This window comes from Emydura macquarii, unplaced genomic scaffold (assembly GCF_026122565.2).
Source record: "Emydura macquarii macquarii isolate MOO-44397 ecotype Brisbane River unplaced genomic scaffold, CSIRO-AGI_Emac_v2 contig_320, whole genome shotgun sequence".
NCBI lineage: Eukaryota > Metazoa > Chordata > Testudines > Chelidae > Emydura > Emydura macquarii.
Window position 1 is genome coordinate 12129121 of NW_027130457.1, and position 27220 is coordinate 12156340.

Below are 27220 nucleotides of genomic sequence, written 5' to 3' on the forward strand. Positions count from 1 at the left end.
TTTCTCAGTGATTTATTTCCTCCTTGGCCACAAATTAAATTTGAATAAATTTGCACAACTTGAATGAAACCCTTAAGTGTGTGGTAATTTGGGAGCAGATAGTGAATGATGTCATTCTGATGGGACTGAGAAAAATCCTTCAGATTCTCAGTCACCTCTGATTCACAGGAACTGGTGTTTGTCCATAATTAAAATGAAATTTAAGGGCCCAAATCAGACCTCAGATAAATCTGAAGGGGAAAAAATTGAAACAGGTATATATAGTTGCTCTTTTCTTTTAGATGGATGTGGGAGTGTGGTAAGACATGGCTCACCCAGAAGTTGGGCCTGATTGTACATTTAGAAAGAGAGAGAATGTGTGTTTTAAAGACGTATGGGTTGGATGAATGGACTATAAAATGGATAGAGAGCTGGCTAGATCATCGGACTCAACAGGTCGTGATCAATGGCTCCATGTCTAGCTGGCAGCCGATAACAAGCAGAGTGCCCCAGGGGTCGGTCCTGTGGCTGGTTTTGTTCAACATCTTCATTAATGATATGGAGGATGGAGTAGATTGCACCCTCAGCAAGTTTGCAGATGACACTAAGCTAGGGGGAGTAGTAGATACCCTGGAAGGTAGGGGTAGGATACAGAGTGACCTAGAGAAATTGGAGGATTGGGCCAAAAGAAATCTGATGAGATTCAACAAGGACAAGTGCAGAGTCCTGCACTTAGGACGGAAGAATTCCATGCACAGCTACAGACTGGGGACCGACGGGCTTGGCAGCAGTTCTGCAGAAAAGGATCTGGGAGTTACAGTGGATAAGAAGCTGGATATGAGTCAGCAGTGTGCCCTGGTTGCCAAGAAGGCTAATAGCATATTGGGTTGCATTAGTAGGAGCATTGCCAGCAGATCGAGGGAAGTGATTATTCCCCTCTATTCAGCATTGGTGAGGCTGCATTTAGACTATTGTGTCCAGTTTTGGGACCCCACTACAAAAAGGATGTGGACAAGCTGGAGAGAGTCCGGCGGAGGTCAACAAAAATGTTTCGGGGGCTGGCGCATAAGACTTATGAGGAGAGGCTGAGGGAACTAGGCTTGTTTAATCTGCAAAAGAGAAGAATAAGGGGGGATTTGATAGCAACCTTTAATTACCTGAAAGGGGGTTCCATGGAGAATGGAGCTCTGCTGTTCTCAATGGTAGTAGATGACAGAACAAGGAGCAACGGTCTCAAGTTGCAGTGGGGGAGGTCTAGGTTAGATATTAGGAAAAAGTTTTTCACTAGGAGGGTGGTGAAGCACTGGAATGGGTTACCTAGGGAGGTGGTGAAATCTCCATCTTTAGAGGTTTTTAAGCTGCGACTTGACAAAGCCCTGGCTGGGATGATTTAGCTGAGGTTAGTCCTGCTTTGAGCAGCGAGTTGTACTAGATGATCTCCTGAGGTCCCTTCCAACTCTAATCTTCTATGATTCTATGATAATAGGAGAAGTATAAAGATTAATTGAGGCTTGTAATTATAATGAAAATCACAGAAAGCTAACCGGTAGATAACAAATCCATATGTCAGAGTAAAAGTCACTGTTTGTAGAGTGTCTGAGATGGACCTTCAGGCATTGCAGTCCTGTGCGGGAGGAGGTAAGTTTCATGCTGATCCCGGTAAACAGGTGAAGAAGTGAGCAATATGACAGGTCCAGGCCAGAGGAGGGAGCTCTGGTTCTAGTATTGTCCAAGGACCAACAGAGGGCAACAGCCACTATTCCACAGGGTCAGTTATAATGGTTGCTATGGAGGGGCTGCTTTGCAACTCTATTGTGTATCATTGTGGTAGTGAGTGGATTTCATTCCCCTTATCCTCCTCTCACGACAGTTCCATAAAGTTTGATTACTCCAGCTGTTTTGGGGTTTCTAAAATTTCACTCTTAGGCCTTGGTCCTGCAAGTCTTTGCATATTGAATTGCAGCAGAACAAATGTGAGTGGAGGACATGGGCAGGGGCAAATATGGTTAACTGCTAGGAGCAGTTCTCCATACTGAGTACAGTAAATGTCAAGGTGCCTGACCCTCACTTTTTTCCTTCTAAGGGGGTAGACTTTGGGTGAAAAATAGACATTAATGAGAAGTCAGTCTAAGTACAGTTCTCATTATGCTAATGGGATAATGGGATGCTTTGCTGTACCTTCCTCACATAGCTCTATGTGGACTAAGAAGGTTATTTAAATGCCACACCCACATATGCATGTTTGCCTTCATCTCCACTTCAGGCGTAGAGGGGAAATCAGAGACTGTGTGTCTGGCACTGTCTCTTCACAGCAAGTGGGCAGGGAATGGACAGAGAAGGGCAAGGAATGGGTGAAGCTTTGGTTCTGCCCTAGTCCCCAAAATACTGGCCAGTGTCACTGAGCCATTGTGTGGGAGGAAGTACTCTTTTACTGGACAGGGTCAGTAGCAGATTATTAGCATCTGGGAAGAAAGGAAGAGAAAAGAAGGAATTGGTTCTCTCTAAGGCAAAAGCCCTACCCAGGGCTCTTTCATACCACCCTTGACACAGAGCTAATAGTTAAAAGTACAGTCTAGCCCTTTGGCCTTGCTGCTGCTGGTAGACAGGAATAACTTGGCAGTTATGCAACTGTGTTCACATTAATGGAGGTTCAGGTTCCATTTTGCTCCCTGTCCTTCTCATCACAATTTAGCAATATATACAACACTGCATGCGACTGCTGTGCAGCCAGGGTAGTGGAACCAGGGGGCACAGTGAGGCCTACTTTCTTCGCAAGGAAATATTGTGGTGGCTCCACCCCTGTGTAAAGTCATGCACACCTAGGGTGGAGGTAGCGAGAGCAGAACTCAGAAGGGCTGGAGCGGCCACTGCGGGGCCCAGGATTGCGCTCGGGAACAGGGAATGACACTCCCCCCCCATACACACTCCGAATCTCAGTACCGCCCCGCACTCCCTTTCCTGTCCATCTGTCCCCATGTTCCCAGGAACTTCTGCACAAATTAATATCCTTTTGACCATCATGCCTTTTATGCTTAAAAAATCTTTTACTTAACTATGTGGAAAGAATATGGAAGTTTAACTAATAAAAAGAATTAGCACTAACACTAGATACTCACTAATTGGGACACCCATTGTGAATTATTGATATTTGGGAATTAGTGAGAGTGGATAACATTTTCAAAAGTGCCAAAGTCCCACAGAAAGTGAATGGGACGTAGAGTCCTAAATCACTTTTGAAAAGTTTATGCTGTGAATCTCAGGAGATGCTGAGTTCTTTGCAGGATTGAGGCCCAAATGAAGCAACATAATGAAAAAGCAAGGATAAGAAATCACAATGTATACTTGGTTCATTTATTTTGTCAGTCCTAGTTCAATTTAATTATTCATATTCATACTCATAGTATAGTAGTAAATTTGTTGTAGTATACTGTATCTTTTAAAAATAATGAAAACATCTGAGATCTGACTTTAGCATCTGCTATTAAATCTTTGTTGTGAGATGGAGAGAGAATTAATTCTTTTTGCAGATTATGATGGTGTGCAGCTAAAACAAATGTGGATTAGGGAGGGTCTGCTATATAGAGTGTTTTTTATCTACAGAACTCAAAGGCCTTTACAAAGTTGGGTACATCCACCTTTTTACAGGTGGAAGAATTGAGGAACAGTGAAGTTAACTGGCATCCTAAAGTCACACAGTAGGTGGCAGAGTTGGAAATAAAACCCTGATTTCCTTAGTCTCAGTTCCATGCTCAATCTACAAAACCACAGCTTCCCTTGAAATTAAGGGATACTTTACGAATGTATGTAATATTTTCATGCCTGTTTTGTCTGAAAGCTTTGATAATCATAACTAGACATTCTAGAGCCTGTAGAAGGAAAGCCACGAAATGCCTTTCACATGGTTTCCCAGACCTTTAAAATATGGGTGTGAAATCTTCAGATAGGAAATCTTTGGTGAGTCTTCTCTCTGATGTGTTTATATCCTAGCCTTTACTGGAATAGCATACATTATTTCCTCTGTTGGTCCAGTGTGGCTTAGATTTGTTAATATCATGTGACATTCCAGTTCACATTAATAGGATAATGTTGTTTTCATTGGAAAGAATGGTCATCTGAATTAATTCATGTTAAAATGAGTTAATTGCATTTAGGTTATTGTCCAACAACATGGAAAATAGCATGTTAGAACTCTGCATAATGTCCTTTTTCTGGTGGTACAGAGAGAGACTGAATCATGCTGGATTTGAAGGTAATAAACAGCTTGATTATTAAGAACAATATTTGTAAATTTATGTTGAGTTTCTTCTTTTGTTTAAGATGTTAATATGTGGTTGGAATACTGAAATGTAGGACGTACATAGTCAGTTATTCTAATGTGTATTGAAATAAATGGATTAATTCTGCTTTCAAGATTTGAAATTTTGGTATCTTATTTCAATATTTGGGATTTTCAGTCTCACACTATTTTTATTACCATTTTTGTTATTTTTTTCTTTAAAAATTAAAAATGTAGAATATGAAAAATCTAATAAATTAAAAATAAATAGTCATATGCCAGTAAACATGAAGATAAAATTACACAGTAGTTCAGTACTGTAAAATTCCTGTAAGAATATTATAGGAGAACGTATGCAACTTTGAAAAAGTTGTTAGTCTCCTGCTGCTTTTTTTCTTCTGCCACCTTTTTCTCTGAAGACAGTATGGTCTGTAGAAAAGAGGTAGATATTTAAAAGTAATGGACCAAATTCATCCTTGGGGTAACTTCATACACCAGAAAAAAAATTGGCTCAGTGCTATTCTCACCTCTTCAAACTCCATTAAATCAACAAAGTCCTTCCCACAGGTTTTGGCCCTTAGCTCTTACTGTTACACTGCCCCACAGGCATTACTCTGCCTTTCTTGCTGCTGGATTGCTCTCAGTCAGCTGTCTCCTACATGCAGCACTTAATTTACAAATGTTGGCTGAGGCAGCACAGAACTGGGGTTGAAAAATTTTATTTTTTGTTTTTGCTCTTTCCCACAGGTCATATAGTCAGGGGAAATCCAGTGGTAGCCATCAGGATTTGGGAAGAAGCAAGTGGAGTGGCTGGGAATCAGATTGTGTCTGCAAGTCCAGAAGGGCGCAGCAGAGAGTCCGGTCTCCAATCCACCACTTTCCCAGGCACCCTAAAATTCCACATTTGTGCTAGTGCAAAATTCTAATTCCATTTAGCCATAATGAAAGCTTCAGTTCTGAAGGATACTGCACAATCTGGGTAAAAGCCCACTTCTTTTGTGAATGAAGAAGATCGCCCTCTCTGCTCATAATTCCTTCCTCTCTTTTGTAAAACCCAAAGTGCATGGAAAGCTAGCCAGTTTACTTAATAGTCTTTTGGAAATTGTCCAGTGATGTGAACATTTTATTGGAGCCACAGGAGGTCCTATTTCTATAGACTGCTTTCCCTGGAACACCCTCTTTCCCAAGATTTTTTTTCTCATCTTTGTGGAGCAATATTTATTAACCAGGACAACAGCTGTTAGGCAGGGAGTTGCTTATTTGCTCAGGAAGACAAAAAACAATCCCTATAAAGGAAAACATTGTTTTGAGAACACCCTTGCTTATTGAAAAGGCCTTGCTCCACAACATACCAACCTGAACAATTGTCAAGTATTTTAAAACAATTTTCCATTGTTGTGGAATTAATTAATTTAACTACCGTTTTTGTCCAACAGCTCTGCTATACTATTATGTAAAGACATTATGTAATGTCTGGAGCTTTCTTCATAATTCTTTATTTTTCGTCAATAAGAGGCTAAATATGTATTAGGGACTCTACAACATGGACAACAAATGATGAGAAAGCAGATGGCCCTAGGTTGCTAAGCAACATTATAGAAAGATGAAAGCAACCACAGAATTCTATTTAGGCCCTGTAAAATCTCATGCAGTAAACACCCACTCCTTTGATCTTATTTAACCATGATGAGGCCCTATTATTCAGAAGAAAAAGTTCAGAGGACAGATAAAAGGGGGAGTTCTGTCAGCTTTTTTGAGGACTAGAAATTTATGATGGCAGCCTAAATAGGTAGAAAAGACAGCAGATATTATAATGGTGCCTTTTAGCACAACTACAATTAAGCCTGTGTCACATTTTCTATTGTACTGTGTCCAATCTCTCCCCTATCCCCAACCCTGAGGCTTATAATATAGCTATAATAATAATTGTAGTTACAAAACAGAAATCTGTATGCAGTGTTGTTGTAGCCATGTTGGTCCCAAGATATTAGAGAGACAAGGTGTGTGAGGTAATATCTTCTATTGGATCAGCTTCTGTTGGTGAGAGAAACAAGCTTTTCAGCTTACACAGTGTTCTTCAACTGGGAAATGTATTTAGTGTGTCACAGCTAAATACAAAGTGGAACAGATTGTTTAGCATAAATAATTAAGAAATATTTCATGTGACTATTCAAGGTAAAGTGGCCCATTAACACCTCTCCAGTCATAGGAGGAGAAAGGGAGGAGGGAAGCTGGGAAAGAGGGTTAAATGGGTAATAGATTATTGTAATAAACCATAAATCCATCTACTCTGTTCAGTCCATGATTTTAGTATCTAGCAAAGTTGTGAATTGAAACTCCCAGGCTTGTCTTTTGAAAGTGTTGTGCAGGTTTATTTTGAGGATGGAGACTAAGAGATCAGCTGTGGAGTGATCGCTTTGCGAAATGTGTTCACTCACAGGTGATAGAGTGTTTTTGCTTTTGTCATTTTTCTGTGTGAGTTCAATTGAGAAAATAGTGATTGTCTCATTTCATCCACATAGTTGTTGTTGTGATCACCCTGTGTCTCACCTCTCAGTCTTCATCCTCAAAGGAAACCTGCATAACACCTTCAAAAGGCAAGCCTACAAGGTTAAACTCATAGCTTTGCTACATACTAAAAACCATGGACTGAGTAGAGGCACGTGATTTATGGCTTATTACAACTATCCTATTACCCACTTCCCTCCTCCAGACTTTTTCCCCTCTCCTGACTGGAGAGGTTTTAAATGGGCAACTTCACCTTGAATGGTCCATGAAATATGTCTTAACTAGGTATGCTAAACAATCTGTTCCACCTTGTATTTAGCTCTGACACTCTTGAGTAAATTTCCCAGACCTGAAGAAGAGCTTCGTGTATGCTAGAAAGCTTGTTTCTCTCACCAACAGAAATTGGTCCAATAAAAGATATTGCCTCATCCACCTTGTCTCCTAAACAGAAATCTGGCATACAAGATTTTCAAGTCTATGCACAGATTGTTATCCACAGAAATAGATGCTGATGTCCGTTTCATGCATGTAGATTTTTGTGCATCTCACTCTGACCCTTTGAAATATATGCAGAAAGTGCGGAGAGGGGTGGCAGCTCCGGTGCCTTTAATTGTCATTAAAGTGAAGAGTATTTGTGTAAAATTATTTGTGCACCTTCTATTCTGTCTAGGCAATTTTAGACAATCTTAAATTGAGATACATTAGTTTTCATGTTCTAGGAATTTATTTTGGGAAAGTTCTATGGCCTAAGTTATGCAACAAGTCAGACTAATCATCACAGTGGTCCCTTCTGGCCTTGGAATCTATGAAACTATTCATAAAGGCATATAAATTGCAGAAGAATGTTTCTGAGTTGCTAGCTGTTGGGGTTAGAAAAAGGAGTATTCATAAAAAGATTAGGACCTCAATATCATCTGACGGAAAATAGAAATATAAGTAGATAGTAGTTATTCTTCTTGGGCCTTCATAGCAGAACAGCTTTTAGATAAAGATATGACTTCAAAAAGTAAAATATTCAGGAGGTATATTTGACCTATACCGACAAAAATTTGTAACCGTTTTAGCCGTGGACATACTTTATGCTAAATAGTGCATGGAGATGCTACAATAAAGGGTCAGAATGTTATTCTAAGGAAATAGGCATTTTAATATGTCATGATAACATTAATGTATTCTAGATGGTATAGGTTAAACCTATATAACTATAGTATTTGGCACTATCTCAAATGGATAAATCCAGGAGGAAGTGACAATCATTTCATTTCTTAACAATGGAAATAATTTATTTAAAATGTCACGCTTTGTATGTCTGATCCATCAGTCAAAATAGTCTCTTTTTAAGGAGCTATTGGAAGGCAGAGAAGCTAGTAACATTTTGCAGAAATGGTTTACATGGTACCATAAACATCTAAATTACTGTTCTTTATGTAGTGCATTGTTGGCTGAATGGTTTGTTGCTTTCCTAGGTAACTCAGTACAATAAATGTACATTGTAAAACACGATAGAAAGGAAATTTTTACATAGGCTAATGACTTCTATTAAAGGCTCATTTGAGTAGTAGCTACAGGTGTAGTCTACTAAAATGCCTGCTTGAATAGTATGAAACACTGAATATTCATTATATGTACGAATATTCATTATATGGCACCATAGCTACACAGGCAGATATTATTTTCCAAATAAAAAAGATCCTCCAAACTCATTTTCCTTCTATTACAGTCTTTCCATTTAAGTCAGTTCTGTTTGACTTGGCAGTTGTCTATGTGATGTAATGTGTTCTGAGCAAAATGACTTATCCTCAGTATCTTTTAAATATTCTGCAATGTCTCTATCTATGAGAAAATTTAAATATGAATATTTACCCTTAAATACTCTTTGACTTCTTAGAGCAGAAAGGTTCAAAAAGAGACAGTTAAGACTGCAGTACTGTTTAAGAGGTACATAGATTCTATATTCAGCCATGTCAATGAACCATAAATTAAGGTTTCCTAAAGAGTGCATAAAAATGAATAACCATTAAAATAAATAATGTAAGAAAATGGGAGTATTTACCTATAATAAAAAATCTGGTGTTCTCTATGCCTAGAGTGGGAAATATTGCAAATGCTGTGGTGAATTTAACTACTGTTGATGGTAAGCATCCACTTTTTAAGGGTGCCAGTGAAAGGAAATTCAGTTGGTGCCTGATTTTCAAAGTTAGGTATGTGCAGTTATACACATTGATTTGTATGTGCCTCGTTTATGCACAGAAGTCATGTATTTACAGTGGTATGTCAAGTTATGTGAAGGCATAAACACCTGATGTACATGCGGTATTATCTACTAGGTGTGCACTATTCGTGTATTTCCGTATAGCAGTTCTTATCCTCAGCAAATGTATTTAAGTCTACAGCTATGCAACATTTATTTTTCATAAAAACGGGACCTATTTCAACAAGTAATTGTAAATCTCTTTTATGTATCTTTTTAACCAGGCTCTTGTTATGCATGTGTTATCTGTCAGCCCAACAAGAATCCCTGATATAAAACTCTCTGAGGACTGCATGAGACTGAAAAGCAGGGAAGATTAAAACTGTGTAAACAATTTTCAGAGTAGGAAAGGAAGTACCGGCAATACAAATTATTTTCTTACATAAGCATTAAAAGAGAAGGTGATACCATTTTAAACTTTAAACCAGAGAACGAATCGTGTCTGAATGCATCTTTCTGCTTAAATCAGAGATGGGCTAAATATCCACACCACCTCCAATTCTTGTGGTTTCGATATAATGGAATCTGTTAGAAATAACCAAACAGGTTGTCCCGGGGTGGACTGGGGAGACAGAACCCTTTATTGCCTGCTTGTTCCACCTCGATGCCTCGAGTGAGCAATGAGGGAGTTACTTTACAATTCTTTTATCCATAACAGTATATAAATATATACACTTTCAGCAACTCCCCATAGACCCTTATTTGGTTACATTGACACCTATAAAATGAATATGAACAGCTACATAATGAATATAATTATACCTGCCCCTGCTTGTTGTTTACAGGATTACCATACAGAGGTCAGGCACGTCACCTTAAAACCTATACATTTTACACTAACATTCTTTGAAGTAAAGGTGTGCCAGAGGGAAAGGAAGAGAATACTTTCTTCCCACCAAGGCCTTGCACAGAAATAACAATAGGTATTTTATTAAGCTCATTTCCAGCACAGATGGCCAGGAAGGGAGGAAAAGAAGAAAAAGATAACAAACTCTAACTAAAATTCACACCAGTTAACAGAAACAAGGTTTCCCCTTGCCTTCACCCCGTTTCCTGTAGCTTAGGCCTGACCACTTGTCCAGCTTTAACTCTCCTACAGAATCCAGATCCAAACCAACCCTATTCTCATTTTGAAACTCAAAACCCACACTCCTTAGCCCACGTCTATGAAACATCAACTTTAGTCATTCTTTTGCAGCTATGCTTTAAAGAACACAAAGGCCATACTGGGTCAGACCAGTGGTCCATCTAACCAAGTATCCTGTTGTCTAACACTGGGCGGGACCAGATGCATCAGAGGGAATGATCAGAACAGGGCAATTATTGAGTGATCCATTCCATGTCATCCAGCCCCAGCTTCTGGCAGTCAGACTTTTAGGGACACCCAGAGCATGGGGTTGCGTCTCTAACCATCTTGGCTCATAGCCATTAATGGACCTATCTCCATGAACTTATCCAGTTCTTTTTTAAACTTGCTTATGCTTTTTGCTTCACAGTGTCCCCAGGCAATGAGTTCCACCAGTTGATTGTGTGTTGTAGCGAAAAAGTAGTTCCTTATATATAAATATATTAAAGCTGCTACCTATTAATATCCTTGGGTGACCCCTGGTTCTTGTATTATGTGAAGGGGTAAATAGCACTTTCTTATTCAGTTTCTCCATATCATTCATAATTTTATAGACCTCTATCATATCCCCTCTTAGTTGTTTTTTTTCCAAGCTGAACAGTCCTAGTCTTTATTTTCTCTCCTCTTATGGAAGCTGTTTAATACTCTTAATCATTTTTGTTGCCATACTCTGTACTTTTTCCAATTTTAATATCTTTTCTGAGATGTTGCAACAAGAACTGCATGCAATATTCAAAGTGTGGGTATACCATGCAGAGAGATATATATAGTAGCATTATGATATTTTCTGTCTTATTTTCTATCCCTTTCCTAATGATTCCTAACATTCTGTTAGATTTTTTGACTGTTGCTGCATATTGAACAGATGTTTTCAGAGAACTATCTATGGTGACTCCAAGATCTCTTTCTTGAGTTGTAACAGTAAATTTAGACCCCCTCATTTTGTATGTAAAATTGGGATTATGTTTTCCAATGTACACTATTTTGCATTTATCTGCATTGAATTTCATCTGCTATTTTGTTGCCCAGTCACCCAGTTTTGTGAGATCACTCTGTAACTCTTTGCAGTCTGCTTTGTACTTATTTGTCCAAATATGTTGTATCATCTGCAAACTTTGCCAGCTCACTGTTCTACCCCTTTTTCCAGATCATTGATAAATATAGATCCCAGTGTAGGTCTTTGGGCGACACCACTATTTACGTCTCTCTACTTACTTCTCCTTTGTGCTCATTACATATCTACTTATAAAACATAATTTTTGTTTTCCTCCAGAAGGAAAAAAGAGGAAGCATTTGTCCCTGGTTTAGCTATCATGCTCTACCTCCGATGGCACGTGGTGTAGTTCCATAATCTTGATTCCATTGGACAATAATTTTATAAATCTCAGAATGTGAAGTGAGCTTCATAGCCTGATCCCATTCATGACCTTTGCCAGATGTGGCCTAAAAATCTTCCATTGACTGCAGCAGACTTAGGCTTATGCCCATAGAACAGAAATAGGACAGGTTGATTTAAGTGATTCACCCATGCAGAGACCAAGAACAATATGTGTTTTTATTTCTTTCCAGTTGATGGAGGCTGGTCTTGTTGGTCATCATGGTCAAAGTGCTCAGCAACTTGTGGAGGTGGACATTACATGAGGACCCGCTCATGCACAAACCCAGCCCCAGCCTATGGAGGAGACATCTGCCTTGGACTCCACACTGAAGAGGCACTTTGCAACACACAACCCTGTCCAGGTACAACAAATCCATCCAGTACTGCTTTGCTTTCAATGTGCCATAGAATAGGGCTGCTACAGCTCAACCTGTTCAATGAAGTATATTATTTCTTTATAAACATATTAAACATTTAGAAACAAATTCTTTCTGTCCTCTGGTACATGCACATCAGTTTACAATGAATTTGCTATGAATATACATCTAAGGGCAGAATTTGGCCCACATGAGGTAGCCCTAGTATAATGTTAAAAGAAGTTTTTAGAGACTGTCAGTTTAGTTACCAGGTTTCAGGTCAAGATAAATTAAAATGGTGTAGTTCTACACACAAAAGATTGGTGCCTTTAAAGATCTTTAGCTATAACAGTGCAACAAACACTTCATTTATAGTACTGGGTGTTGTAGGGCAAGCAAAAGTTCTGAGGCTAGATGCTCAGCTGAGATAAATCAGTGTAATGTTGAAGACTTCAATGAAGTTGTATCAATTCACGCCAACTGAGGCCCTAGCGCCTGATCTTAAAAAAGATCATTTTTAAATCAACATTATGTAAGCCCTTATGAAGTAGGAAATGGGAGCAAAGTTTAGTGCAATCTAGTTCCACATTCAGAAAAATGGTAACTTTTGTAAAATGCTTTCTTAGATTGGGGCAGGAACTGCATCTTTGTACATACTTGTACAGCAGTTGGCACAGTGGGACTCTGGGCACTACTGTAATATCAATATGTAGTACTAGAAGTGGACAATGACATCTGTCATTTTGTTTGTCTTTTGACCCTTGCCAAGTGGCTTTGAAATGTTAAAAGAAAACAAGGAAAAGAAAATATTAATAAAAAAAATCAGAAGTAAAAAGTTAAAAGTCACATGTATAACGGTAAGTCAAGGCAAAGGAACCACTAGGATAGTGGTTACAGGATATGTCAGGTTACAGTTAACACCTTCTGTTCTTGATCACTGGAAAAAAGTAATGTCTGCTAGCAGCAATGTTGCATTACCTACTCAACTGAGGGATTTCTAAACTTTCTAAACTTTATGGCATAAACTTACTTCTTATGAGATGAGGTTATACACATGAGGGTACAAGGGCCAAAAGTGTGAATTTATAGATGCTATTATCCAAACTAAAATTACAGGTGATTTCCCTGTCTAAATACTTCATGTCTTTCAGTGGAATAAAATAGCACCTGCTTTATCAAAATTTCAGCAAACTTAACTTTTCCACCTTGGATTTTAAAAAGTGAAAATAGAAATCTGTTGTTGATTTGATTCCTCAAGAAGACTGGAGTATATATGTACTTAAAAATTATCACAGCAGCCTCAGATCCTTAAAGCATTTTTAAAAGGTCAGAACTGTCATGTTCATAGCACTGTTTCCAGTATTATAATAGTGGTCTTTCTTGTAGTGCTGCTATAGTTAATGGTCTGTCAGCATTTCCATTAGCAACCTCAGTTTTCAGACATTTATAACTTGTGCTCTTTAGCTTATTATGAATTGATTCTTAATCTATTTTTTTCAACAAAATTTGTTTATCTACATTAAAGCCTTTTTAATCATCTGAGTATGACACAGATATCTCAAATACCTCTTTGCTTTGTTAATATTCAGATATAAATAAAAACTAACCTAAATTTTAAATGAAAATTTGCAGTTTGTTTTTTTCTGTTCCCCCTCAAAAACAATACATCTTCCAACTAGTCATGGTCTAGTTTGAAAAGTAGCCATTACTATATGCACTAGCTAGTTTTCACAGTTTCTCTTTTATTGTTCTTATTATCCATTATGGGCCAAAACTGTGACCACAGTGTTGCAAACTGTTCCATGTGGGAAGACCGCTGTGCCAGCTCAGGGCCATATTGACTTTGATGGTATGACACACAAGCACAGGAGTCTGCCCTTGCTGATCAGGTTGCAGGACAGAGGATCTGTATTTTAAAACAAGTGTACACATCTAAGATTTAAGGAGGGAAAGGAGTGTAATCATGTCAAACAGATCTTTGCTTGAAACTTGGCATCTGGGAATTAGAAACCCAGGTGGAATTTTTTATACAAAAAATAATGTGGATAATTGTTTTACAGTGTTTTTAAGTTGTGAACAAGAAAAAAGGGGCTCTTGCAATTTCAAACAGTTTTATTTTGTCAGAATTTAACTAACAGAAAATTAAATTTTACATGCAGCTGACCTTCAGTAGGTATTCAGGTATTTTGGGGTTTTTTTAAATGTTAGATACAAATGGAAGTGACCAAGATATTTACACTTGAAAAACAACTACAGAACTGTTTATGCACAACTATTTCTCAGACTGTCTTTTCAATTTTATATTCCTATTTTTAAATTTTAAGTAAACTAAATCGTACTACAATGAATGGAATGTCTTTACCATTGATCAGTAATGCTGTATGTATAGCATATCGCTGAATGTTATCTGTAGCAATAGCATCTATACTATGCAATATTGCATACAACAAGATTGGTTACTTAGAATAATGCATTTGTGGCTGCATCAAAAGAGAAATAACATTCTAGCCTGGGATCTGTCACTCAAACACACAAATAATGGACAAAGGAATTGAATTTTTAGAAAGAAAGACACAGTTCTCCTGGAGAAGAACTTGGATAAATGTTGATTCTTCTTCACGTAGTGTCTGCATATGTGCTCAACTTCAGGTGTGCTTACACTCCATGTGCCTTTGATCACAGATTTTTGGTAGTAGTGCCTGTTGCACCTGTGCATGCACCTTAAATGTCCTCATGCCCTTCATCGAAGCTATATAGGGCTATGTGGTTGAACTGCCCTCAGTTCCTTCTTCAACCACCTTAGCCTGAAATGGAGCATTAGTTTGTCTTTCTACTCGAAACCATGAATTACTCTAATTCATCTATCTGTCTGTCTTCTTTTAGAGGGATCGGTCTCAATTCCTTCCCCCTTGGGGAGTAGGAACCTTCTCCCCAGATCTCCATTGCTCTGGGGTATGCCTGGCTCTCTGGGCTTCAAACTTTCCAGGAAGCTATCTGGATCAGTGATAGGCACTCCCCTTGTATCTGCTGCTTGGGGAAGTTGCGTGTCCCTCAAAAGTGCTCCATTTGCTCTGCTTTTAAAGGCTAGGAAGAATCGAGCAATAAGACTCTTGACTCTTAATGATGGAACACTCTCTACATCCAGCCTCAGATCCAGGCCAGAATCCCTCTGGACATCAGTATGGGAGTGAGCATAGTGCCTCTTCAACTTCAGCACATTCACCTTAATCTGTCTAAGAAAATCCTTGGAGAAGGCTCATAAAAAGATAACCCATTCTCCCCAGAAGGAGTCTCCTTAAAAAAAGTCATGATCTCCTCCAAGTAAGACCATTTTGGAGACCCACTCTGGGTACCACTAAGGCTTCAGGCACTGACTTCATTCCTATGGCTCCAGGGTCTTCTAAGAATAGGGGCACCAAACAAGCTCCAGTACCAAGATCATCTGTACTGCAGAAGCAGAACTCAGCATCATAGGAGTCTAAGCACTCCTCTTCTAAGAATGCAGTACCTACAATGCCTTTGGTATTGTCTGTACCTACATTGACTTCCAAGACATGCTCAGTACCAGGTAAATGCCATGCCTCTCATACTAGCTTGGCACTTCTAGGACATCCTCATTGGTACCAACTATATCTACCAGAAGAGACCAGATGGAGCAGCTTACATCCTTGGTACTGACAGCGGAACATAGCCCCATATTTCAAATTTACCTGGTACTACAGGAATTCAGATATTCTAGAGATTTACATTTATTCAGATAAGCCAGATTCTCCACTGCTAGTTGGTACGAAAAGACTGTCTGTGCTGACAGAAGCACACTCACTAATATTGGACCTTTTCCCAGTAACACTCAACTGTTTCACACATTCGGAGAGTGGTGTGGCTTCCCCGCTTGATAAAGAAGAAGTCTCTTCTGAATCACATGTTTTGGCCTAGGAATCCCCTTTTCACCCAATGAGGGAATTCCTTTCTCCCGCCTTTGAGGAAAGGGAGCAGTTACATCAAAGATGAGCATATGCCCCACACAATCTGGTTAAAGCAGTGATGCTATCCCCATGTCCTATGGACCCCCATTTGCCATATTGCCAAAGTATTTTGGGGGCCCCTATACTGTCTTGTGGGGGATACAGAAGAAGAAATTCTACTCTATCTATCCCTCCTCGCTTCCCTCACATTCAAGAATCCTTTGAGGAGCAGGAGGCCAGAGCAGATAAGGAGGCTACCCCACAAACAAATATTTCTTTTTCTTCCCCAGATGAGATGGTTATACCTCTCCCACCTTCTTTAGCTGATGATTTCTGAGACTTCCAGGAGTCAATTAAACATAATGCAGATTTCCTACAGATCCTCTTGAAGGAAGTCACAGAGTCACAGTATAAACTCTTGGATATCCTTCAATGGACTCCTTCTGTCCATGTTTCCCTGCCCATCAATGGGACCCTACTGGATCCTGCCAAGACCGTCTGGCAGAGCCCAGCAGTGATACCACCACCATCTGAATGGACTGATAAAATATTCCCAGCTAAGGACTCTGAATTTTTGTTCATCCATCCTGCATCCAAATCCCTAGTTGTGGAGGTTGTGAATGAATGTAACAGGCCCTAAAGCCACTCCATGTAGTAAGGATCAAAAATATCTTGACTGTTTGGCCATGAGACTTGCTCATCTGCAAAACTTTTGCAGTTTAGAATTGTAAACTATCAGGCTCTAATGGCTAAATACAACCATTCAAATTATGCCAAATTTACCACCTTTATAAAATATCTACCAGTTGATCAGTGTGAGCAGTTTCAGGCTATTATTAATGAGAACATATTATAAGCCAGATCATCTCTGCAGCGCTCACTGGACTCTGCAGACATTGCTGTTCAGTCCATCTCTGTGGCAGTGGTCATGCAGAGAGCATTCTTGCACAGGTCCTCAAAAGGACCTTCCTTTCAATGGTCTCAAACTCTTCACTGAATCCACAGATGAACCAACTTGAGATCTCTTGGGATTTACACACCTACAAACAAAAGAAGGTTTAATATATTCTAGATAACACAGAGGCTTCATTCTCCACATTTCAGAGACGTTATAAACCATCCAAAAAGAAATCACGATTTCAGAGGAGGAGTTAATTTAGTTCATCAGTATCTACCACTCAGCCCCCATTAATATCTAAGCACCAGTTTTGACAGGCTGGTTGATGCCCTGGAACAACCTCACAGAACCGAGCTGCATCTGTGCCATTCTACCCACTTCCTATCTTTTGGAGATTGTCTTTCCCATTTTCAATCTGCATGAGAACCAATTATATCAGACAGATGGGTATTGGAGATTATAAAATCGGGGTGCTCCATCCATTTCACCTTCCTTTCCCATCCTTACCCCTCTCTCCCAACCCTCTTCAGGGACTCCTCTCATGAGTTCTTCCTAAGGCAGGAAGTTGACTCCCTTCAGTTCCAGTTCAGCACAGAGGGACAGGACTTCGACTCCAACTGTTTCCTTGTCCTGAAAAAGAACAGGTGATGGAGACTGATTTTAGATCTAAGGCCTGGTCTATACTTACTGGCAAATTCGGCAGCAGTCGACAGGAGTTACACAAGCTACATTGAGTAGCTTGCATAACTTACGTCGACTTCCTAAATTCTCTTCTGTGCCCTGTCTCTACTATGCTGCACCGATGGGAAATGCATTCCTGTCAATGCAGCACTACACTTTTTTTGGAGGTGGTTTTATTGGATCGACTTTCAGATCGATTGAGTGGGTCTTCATTTCTGCTCAATCGATCCGGATAAATCGATCTGATGGCGGCGAATTTGCCACTGTCAGTGAAGACATACCCTAAGACTCGTAAACAACTTTGTGAAATCCCAAAAATTCAGGATGGTGATTCTCATAGTTATAATTCTATCATTAGAAATGAGGGATTGTTTTTTGGCTGTCGACCTTCAGGCCATCTTTTTTCATATTGCAAATCATCCATCTCACAAGTCATTCCTTCAGGTTTTGATAGGTCAGGGTCACTACCAGTATCAAGTGCTCCCATTCAGCCACTCTTCTGCCACAAGGATGTTCTCGAAGGAGTTAGCAAAAGTTGTAGTTTATCTTTGATACCTGGGGATAGTTGTATTTCCATATTTCAATGACTGGCTACTCAAGGACCAATCTTACAATGAAATTCTCTCTGCAATAAGGACTGTTCCCTGTTCCACAAGTTAAGGTTACAGCTCAACATCAAGAAATCTACCTTGACCCTGTTGTACCAGCTGGAATTTATAGAGGTCTCCTTAGATGCAATATCAGCCAAGGTTTGCGTTCCCACTCTAAGGTTCCTGACAGTAGCAGGTTTAATGACAAAGATTGAAATCAGCGCACAGGTATCAATAGGAAATTGTCTTTAACAACTCAAACAAATGCCAGCTTGTACCTTTATGACTCTTCTTGCCAGGTTACACCTCCAGTATTTCCAGGGCTGGCTCAGGACTGTTTATGCTCCAAACAAACAGTCTGAACAAGCTGGTGTCGGTCCCTTGTCAAGTTTGAGATTCTCTCAACTGGTGGAAAGACCCAGACAAGATCTGTGTGGGAGTTCCAGTCATTCAGCCTCACCATAATGACAGATGCATCCCTGATAGACTGGGGAGTGCGTTTAGGGGCCTACACCCCTCAGAGCAAATAGCTGTCCCAAGAGGCACAATTGTACATCAATCTCCTCAAGTTAAGGGCCATCAAGAATTTCTGTATCCATTTCCTATCCTTAATCAGAAACAAGTCCATAAAGATCTTGACAGACAATGTAGCCTGCATGCTCTATATCAACTGACAAGGAGGGGCCAGATCCCCTTCTCTTTGTGCTGAAGCAATAAATCTCTACAACTGGTGCTTAGCCAACTGCATCCTAATTTCTGCTGCTTATTTCCTACGGGTACAACATACAATGGCCAACAACCTCAGCAGGCACCTCTCCCAAAACTATGACTGGGAGTTGGATTCTCAGAAAATCAAATGCTTATGACTTGGGGAGATCTGGGAATAGACCTCTTTGCCATTATTATCAACAAGAAGTGCAAATGATTTTACTTGTCGTGTGGTGGTGCTAGGGTGAGGAAGGAAGTTAGTCTCAAGCACGACAAGGCCAAAATTATGTTAGTAGTTTCCACATGGTCCAGATAGACCTGGGTGGGATCCTTACCTAATTCACTTAGCCATTTGTTGGACAATCACTCTTTTATCCATTCGTCATCTCTTCTCTCAAGACACCTGTTGGATGTTTCGCCCCAACCTGAGGATCCTTTGTCTCAAAACTTGGCTCCTCAGTGGTTCATGGGACTAAAGACTTCTTGTTTTGAGGAGCTGCAACAGGTATTATTGAGCAGTAGAAAAGAGTCCATAAGATATACTTATCTTCACAAGTGGAAGTGATTCAGCATTTGGCATGATAAGACATGTTTTCCACCTGCTCACTCATCCCTCTCTGGCTGCTTTGGATTATTTTCTAGAGTTAAAAAAGACAGGCTTATCTGAGTTCTATCAAGGTACATCCAGCAGCTATAACAGCCTTTCTTCCCCACAGTTGATGGTTTCTCAGTTTTCATTCATCCCACAACTGTGAGGCTTCTCAGAGGATTGGGGAATCTTTTATCTCAAGTTAAGGAACCCATTCCGATTTGGACTTTAAATCTAGCATTTACATGCCTTATAAATACTCCCTTTGACCAATGCTACCTCTTCCATCATTAATTAATCTTTGATGACACTCTTTCTCATGGCCATCACATCTGTCTGAAGGGTTGAAGAAATAGGGACTCTAATGGGGGCCATCCAGTTACGGTAGTTTTTAAGGACAAAGTTGCCTTACATCCACATCCCAAATTTTTACCCAAGGTGTCATCTGAGTTTCATATTAACCAAGTCATCTGTCTTCTGGTCTTTTTCCAAACAGCTCATTAGTCCAGAGAGGATGCTGCTTTACACACCTTGGATGTTAGGAGGGCATTAGCTTTTTATCTGGACAGAACCAGTCATTTAAGAACTCATTTAAGAACACTGTTCGTATCCATTGCAGATAGGTCTGGTTCAGCAATTTACACCCAAAGAGTCTCCAGGTGGATTTCCAATTGTATGAATCTCCTGACATACAGCCTCCTCCTCATGTGATGGCCCATTCCATAATGTATTTATTTGTTGAACAATATTACAAATTATTTGCACTGGTGCTTCTTTCAAATGGATGTCTAAGTATTCATTTCAAATAACTGTAGGTGCCTGCAGCTGAAAGAGCTGTCATTGGGCACAGATGAGAATGTCCTCATCCATATCCACATACCTGAATATATGTGAATAAATTCACATTCAGATAACCACAGGTTGAATGCATTTTGTTGATCATTGGCTTGGCCTCTAATATAAAGCTTTTAGCCATCTCTGACCAAGGAAATTTAGTGGATTTATTCTAGAAGGTGGAATCAAAATTAGTATTGCTTCCACCAAAGTGACCCATATTTTTTGTATATAACATAGCCAGCTCAGGATTGGGGGAGTGCATCGGCCTCTGTTTAAGAGAGCTGTATGCTTCTCAACCACAGTCGGGAATCTAGGCTAAAATTTTTAACCTGACAGAAATCACTTTAAACTTGCAGCAGTATGACCACAGCCTTACATTTATTATGAATTTTATTTAATACCATAAAATTATTTCAATTTTCCTCACCAGATTTATTATATAACATAATTTTAGTTAGGGAAGCAGATGTTCAAAAATGTTATACAGAGCACCCTGAACTAAACTGTACAAAAATGCAGTCTGAAAACATTTACTATTAGACATCATATTATACTGATTTTAAACGATTTAGGCCTTTATTTTGTTGTTTGAGACAGTTAAATGGGAATTTGTAAATATGAGTAGTATATGCTAGAGATGTGCAGAGTATTCACAGTAAAAGTGGAAGCCACCTGAAACTCTTCTAGTTTAAGGTTATGAGATTTAAAAATCAGACCATTTACTCCAAACGATTCACAACCCTTTCATATTATCCTAAATTTATTTTGAATGAACTTGGGTTCACTTTCCAGCAGTTTGGCAGTTTTACACTTTCGCATTTGAAATCACCAGACATTTGTGCATTTGCCTGGTTTTGACACAAAACTTGGTGAAATTTGATAGTGAGATCTAAGTTTTCCTTTGGACTATTGGGTTGATTTTCAAACCAAAAACTCAAAGAATACCTTAGGTATTGAATACCTATGAAGATTTTTTCTGAAGATTATTTCTGTTTCCACTAACTCCTGGAAAGTAAAACAAATGAGTTTTACAGCCCTCTATCTACTACTATACACCAAGCCTTGAAAAGTGTACTGAAGGCAGGAGTTACTCATGTACTATAAGAAAGATGTAGATGAGTAAACTCACAGTATCTAAATAGATTAGATAAATTCACTTCATTTTAGAGCTATATCCTGAGATCACACAGAGATAGCATGGTGTGAGAATAAAAATCCATTAAATAAAATTAGATAGGCAGAGGAACAAAGCTAAAGAAGAAACAGAGGCTGATAATGAACCAAATCTGATAAAGAGAAACAACCTGGAGATATGATCTGAGATATAAGAGAGTGCCTTATGGTTTCAGAAATGAAGAACAAGGTCAGAATAACAAGAAGGTGTCTGCTGTTTTGTTTTAAATCAACATCTTGCATCAGACCTGGAACATCTATCTCTATAGTCTACATTGCTACTGGTCAGTTATGTAAATTAACAAATTAGCATTGTTTGCTTTCCAGACCTGTGGTAAATTTACAGCAACATAGTTTCATACTCGTGCACACAAGTACAGTGGAAATAGTAATATTTCTGTGATAAAAATGTAACATCCCGGTACATTTACAATGATGGTTTGTCGATTTCAGAGGGAAGATTACGTTTTTTGTGGCCTTCACTATGTATGGGCCGGATCCTCAGTGGAATTGACATAATGTCACTGAACTATGCCTGGAACTATGACTGGAACTATGTCTGTTTACATCAGCTGAAGATCGTAGCCTGTACTTATTTAGAACAAGAGATTTAATTGAGGTTGTTCATTTGTACCACTTATTTCCATTATTTCTCTCCCCTTTTAACTAATACAGACAACTGGTCCGATTGGTCTGAGTGGTCTGATTGTGACTCATCTGGGGTCCAGTTCCGTGTTCGTCAGTGTATCATTTTATTTCCTGTGGGTAACCAGTGTTCTGGGAACACCACTGAGAGTCGAAATTGTGTTTTTGACTCTAACTTCATACCAGGTAAGATCATTTATTTTTAAAGAATAAGTGAAATCTCTCACAAAATTTAAACAATGAGGCCTAATGCGCCACTCTGCTGCACAGTGCAGAAGGGAGTCAAATCACAGAAGCTATGTAAACAGCCTTGGAGGATACAGATGCAAAAGACAACTGTGTGTAGTACACTTCCCACTCCACCACTTCATCATTTGAGAGTAATACCCCAAACTCATTTCAGCAAATTTCACTACATTACGATTCATGCTTTACTGACCTAACCATGTCCCTTTCAAAGTGATTTCAGGCTTACAAGAAGACTGCAGTTCTTAGAGGACAATGGGCATGCCAGCCCCAGTCATATGCCAATTGTCCTACCAGACAAAGCCTCTTGCTTTTATACTGCCCCCTTTTTTGTCAGTGCTTCCCAGCATGACCATATGGGATCATCTAACTTGAAAGATAGATTGTGATGGACCAAGTTATAGGGCTTCCAGCCTCACATCAATCCCAGGCCAGATAATGGAGCAGCTGACACATAATTTGATGATAAAGAATTAAAGAAGGGTCATTAATGCCAAACAACGTGGTTTTATGGAAACTAGATCCTATCAAACTAAATTGATTTTTTTTAATGAAATTATAAATTTGGTTGATAAAGGTAATAGGGTTGATGTAATATACTTAGACTTCTGTAAGATATTTGTCTTGGTACTGTACAACATTTTGATTAAAAAGTAAAACAATACAAAATTAACATTGCATATATTAAGTGGATTAAAAACTGGCTAAATAAATCTAAAATTGTAATTGTAAACAGGTAATCATAATGAAATGGGTGTTTTTCTAGCAGGGTCTCACAGGAATTGGTTCTTGAACCTATGCTATATATAACATTTTTTATCAGTGATCTGGAAGAAAACATAAAATCATCACTAATAAAGTTTGCAGATGACAAAAAGAGTAAGGGAATGGTAAATATTGAAGAGGAACTGAAAGAAAGCAATCTGGATTGTTTGATAAGCTGGGCAAAAGCAAACATTATACATTTTAATATGGCCAAATGTAAAGTTATACACATAGGAACAAAAACATAGGCAACACTTACAAGATAAGGGACGCTCTCCTTCGAAGCAGTGACACTGAAAAAGATTTGGGAATCATAGTGAACAACCAGCTGAACATGAGCTCCCAGTGCAATTCTGTGGCCAAAAGGGCTAAGGCAGTCCTTGGATGCCTAAACAGGAGAATCTCAGGCAGGAGTAGGGAAGATATCTCTGTATTTGGCCTGGGTGCAACCACTGCTTAATACTGTGTCCAGTTCTGGTGTCCACAGAATAAGAGGCTTGTTGATGAATTGGAGAGGGTTTAGAAAAGAACCACAAGAATGATTAAAGATAGGAATGATAGACTCAAGGATCTCAGTGTGTTTATCTTAATGCAGAGAAGAATAAGGGTGACTTGATCCAGTTTGTACATACCTACAAGGGGAACAAAAATCTGACAATAGAGAGCTTTTCAATCTGTCAGAAAAAAGTATAACAAGATCCAGTGGCTGGAAGTATAAGCCAGACAAATTCAGATAGGAGATAAATATTTAACAGAGAAGGTAATTAACAACTGAAACAATTTACTATTGGTTGTGGTAGATTCTCCATCCAATGGCAATTTTAAAATCAAGATTGGATATTTTTCTAAAAGAGCTGCTCTAATTCAAACAGGAATTCAGGGAATCTTTGTGTTATACAGGAGGTCAGATTAGATGATCACAGTGATCCCTCCTCGCCTTAAAATGTATGAGTCTCTCCAAATAGCAGAAATGTACCATATTCCTGTGCGTGCTTAACCTAATAAGTACTAACAATGTCACAAACTGAAGAAAATCTTGAACCATCTTGATCAACACTTCTGACCCCCTTCACCAGATGCTGAAACTTTCTTGTATACTCGGTGAACAATGGCACAGATCTCACTCAGGTTTGTTCACCATGTATTCACACCTCCCTGGAATTGCTACTACCAGATTAATATGAAAAAGGAGCCTATTTGAAGAGGATGGATGTTGCCTTGTTGGACATCCTAGCTTTCATAAACGCTTATGGAAAATTCCTATAGTATTTAATAAGGAGGAAATCGATAGGATTCTGTAGAAATTAAATATAATTCTATCTATTTTCTATACATATTACTTTGAAAATTAAAACTCTGTATATTCTATACATATACATAAATGGCAGCACGTCAGCAGCAGCAGAACACCCAACAGGAATGGCTGCTCTGGGAATTGGCAGCCCAGCAAAATGAACAGCAGCAACGTCTCACCCAACAGATGGTGATGGCATTCCAACCACCAGGAATCTGTGCAGGCATGGTGAGAGCGCAACCTTCCCCAGGGACAACCACACCACCGGTAAAGCTGATGAAGTTGGGGTCCGGGGACAACCCCGAGGCATTCCTGGTGGTGTTCGAAAGAGTCACCAAGCCCACTCAGTGGGCCCCAAGGCACTGGGTTGTAATCCTGGTCCCTTACCATATAGGTATGGTCCAAATGTCCTACCGGGAATTGGACTCGGTGGAGGCCCAAGATTATAGCAAGGTGAAGGCTGCCATCCTCAGTGTGTTCACCATCACCCCAGAGACACATCACTAGAGGCTGTGCCAGGAGAATTTTGCGGTAGGTGATCGCCTCTGGGCCATAGCACAGCAGATGAAGGAACACTACTGGTGCTGGCTGGCCCCAGAGGGGCGGATGGGGGAACAGGTCGCTGAACAGGTCACCCTGGAACAATTCACACAGGTCCTCCGTGCACGGGCCTGAGAATGGGTGTTGAAGCACTGCCCCCAGACCTGGGCAGAAGCTGTACGCTGGACAGAAGACATACTGGCGGCCGAAGAGGCGATGGGCTCAGCCGCCTGCCCGACCACCCAGAGGCCAACATTGGACTTTGGTCCCAAGGATGCTGCCCAGCCCTGGAGAGGGGCCTAAGGCCCAGCCCGTGACTTGACCAGCCCTCCAAGGACCCCAGAAGCTATGGTATCCCAGCCAAGGGGGTCAGGAAAGACCCCAGTGACTCCTGGGAGAGCAGTGGTGTCTGCCCACCCACTGCTAGTCCAAGTGCAATGAGCCTGGTGGGGGCACAATGCTTCTAATGCCTATTGCCAGGGCACTTCTGGAAGGACTGCCCACAGATGGACTGTTCCTATGGACAGGTGTGGACAGTTGCCACCCGCACCCTGGGAAGGAGGCTGCCTAAACTGACAGTGGAAGTCCAGGTGAACAGGATGACAGTGATGGCCCTGTTTGACACAGGGTGTAGCCAGTTGATGGTGCGCTGCCAGCTGGTCCTGGAGGGTGAGGCCGTGGATACTGTGCATTTACAATGCATCCATGGAGATGTATGCCCTTACCTGGTGACTCATGATCCATGGCCACACACGGAGGATGCGGGTAGGTGTGATATATACGGTGGTACTGGGCTGGGGTGTAGATAAGTTCGGCGAACTAGTTAAGTTGTGGGCAACCCAACCAATGAATGACCAAGGAGAAGGGGGAAGCCCTCGAGGCCACCCCGGACCAAGGCGCGAAGAAGGGGGAGAGTCTGACACACCTGGGGAACAAGGAGACCCTGGCGGAAGTACCCCCCAAAATGCCACCCCTCCAGAAGGGTGGAACCGGGAGGGATGGATTGGAGTGTGCTGATGTAGGGAGGGGACTTTATTGGGGCTCAGTGGGACAACACCACATTGAGTCGCCCCATGAGCAGTCGCCCCTATGAGCAATTAGCCCGAATTGACAGGGAGGAAGTTGATCCGCACGCTTTGTAAGCTGTGGCCCCATTTTGAGTTGAGGGAAGAAAGGTTATATAGCATACCCAAGAACCCCCAGACGGGTGAGACCATTACCTAACTCCTTGTCCCACGGAAGTATAGGCTACACAGCCTGCACCTTGCCCACTCCATGCCATGCAGAAAACATTTGGGGAGGCAGAAGACCATGGACAGAGTGATCTGCCAGTTTTATTGGCCGGTGGTACATGCCGAGGTCAAAGACTACTGCACCTCATGCCCTGACTGTCAAATGATGGATAAGAAGAGGCCCCCGAAAGCCTCGTTAGTGCCTCTCCTCTTAGTGGACACACTGTTTGAGAGGGTGGGGCTAGATCTGGTGAATCCATTAGAGAAGACCATGATGGGGTACCAATACATCCTGGTGGTCTTAGACCACTACTCTGATGTGGTGCCTCTCTGGGCAGCCACCGCAAGCAATATAGCAGCCAAACTGCTGAAGTTGTTCTCGAGGGCGGGAATTCCCAAAATGATCCTCACGGCCCAGGGGACAAACCTTAATTCCCAGATAATGAGAGAGCTGTGTGCCCTGCTGAAGGTCAAGGCCCTGCAAACCCCCATGTACCATCGCCAAACAGATGGGCTGGTAGAGTGCTTCAACAAGACACTCAAGCAGATGTTGCAAAAGTTTGTGACTAGGGACTCTAAGCATTGGAATCGCCTACTCCCCTCCCCTTATTTGTGGTGTGGGAGGTCCCCCCGGCATCGACAGGGTTTTCCCCATTCGAGCTGCTATACGGATGAGAGCCCTGGGGAATATTCAATCTATTACAGAAAACCTGGGAGAAGCAGACAATGAAATGACAGAACATGGTACAGTGTGTGTTACGACTGAGGAAAGATTTAAAGAAGGTGGGGGAGATTGCCCAGGAGAATCTTCTTCAGGGCCAAGAGCAGCAAAAGGCAGCTTATAACCAAGGAACCCGTGCTCGGGAGTTCCAGCCTGGAGACTGAGTTCTCCTGCTGCTCTCCACCTCTGAGTCCAAACTCTTAGCTCAATGGCAGGACCCCTTTGAGGTGGTCCAGCGCGTTGGGGAAGTAGACTATGAGGTGTGCTGGGGAAACATAGGACCACCCAGGTTTACCATGTGAACCTCCTGAAGGCGTGGTGCATGCAGGAAGTGCACACTCATCACAGATACCCCACCTGACCCAGAATTGGGGCCACAAGCCATCTTGGGCCCTGAAGACAAAACGATAATGCTTGGGGAAAGACTACAGCCTGGGAAGGCCGACCAGGTCCAGGGGCTAG

At 40.7% G+C, this 27220-nt stretch overlaps 1 protein-coding gene across 3 annotated transcripts in view; it reads left to right on the forward strand.

Moving 5' to 3' along the window:
• SEMA5A (semaphorin 5A) overlaps positions 1 to 27220 on the forward strand; it is a 546230-nt gene that overhangs the window by 502117 nt on the left and 16893 nt on the right. For all 3 annotated transcript variants that reach the window (XM_067529505.1, XM_067529521.1, XM_067529514.1), the window contains exons 18-19: positions 11710 to 11880; positions 21991 to 22146. In XM_067529505.1, coding sequence (XP_067385606.1) covers positions 11710 to 11880; positions 21991 to 22146 — 327 coding nt within the window. The remainder of the gene's footprint in view (positions 1 to 11709; positions 11881 to 21990; positions 22147 to 27220) is intronic.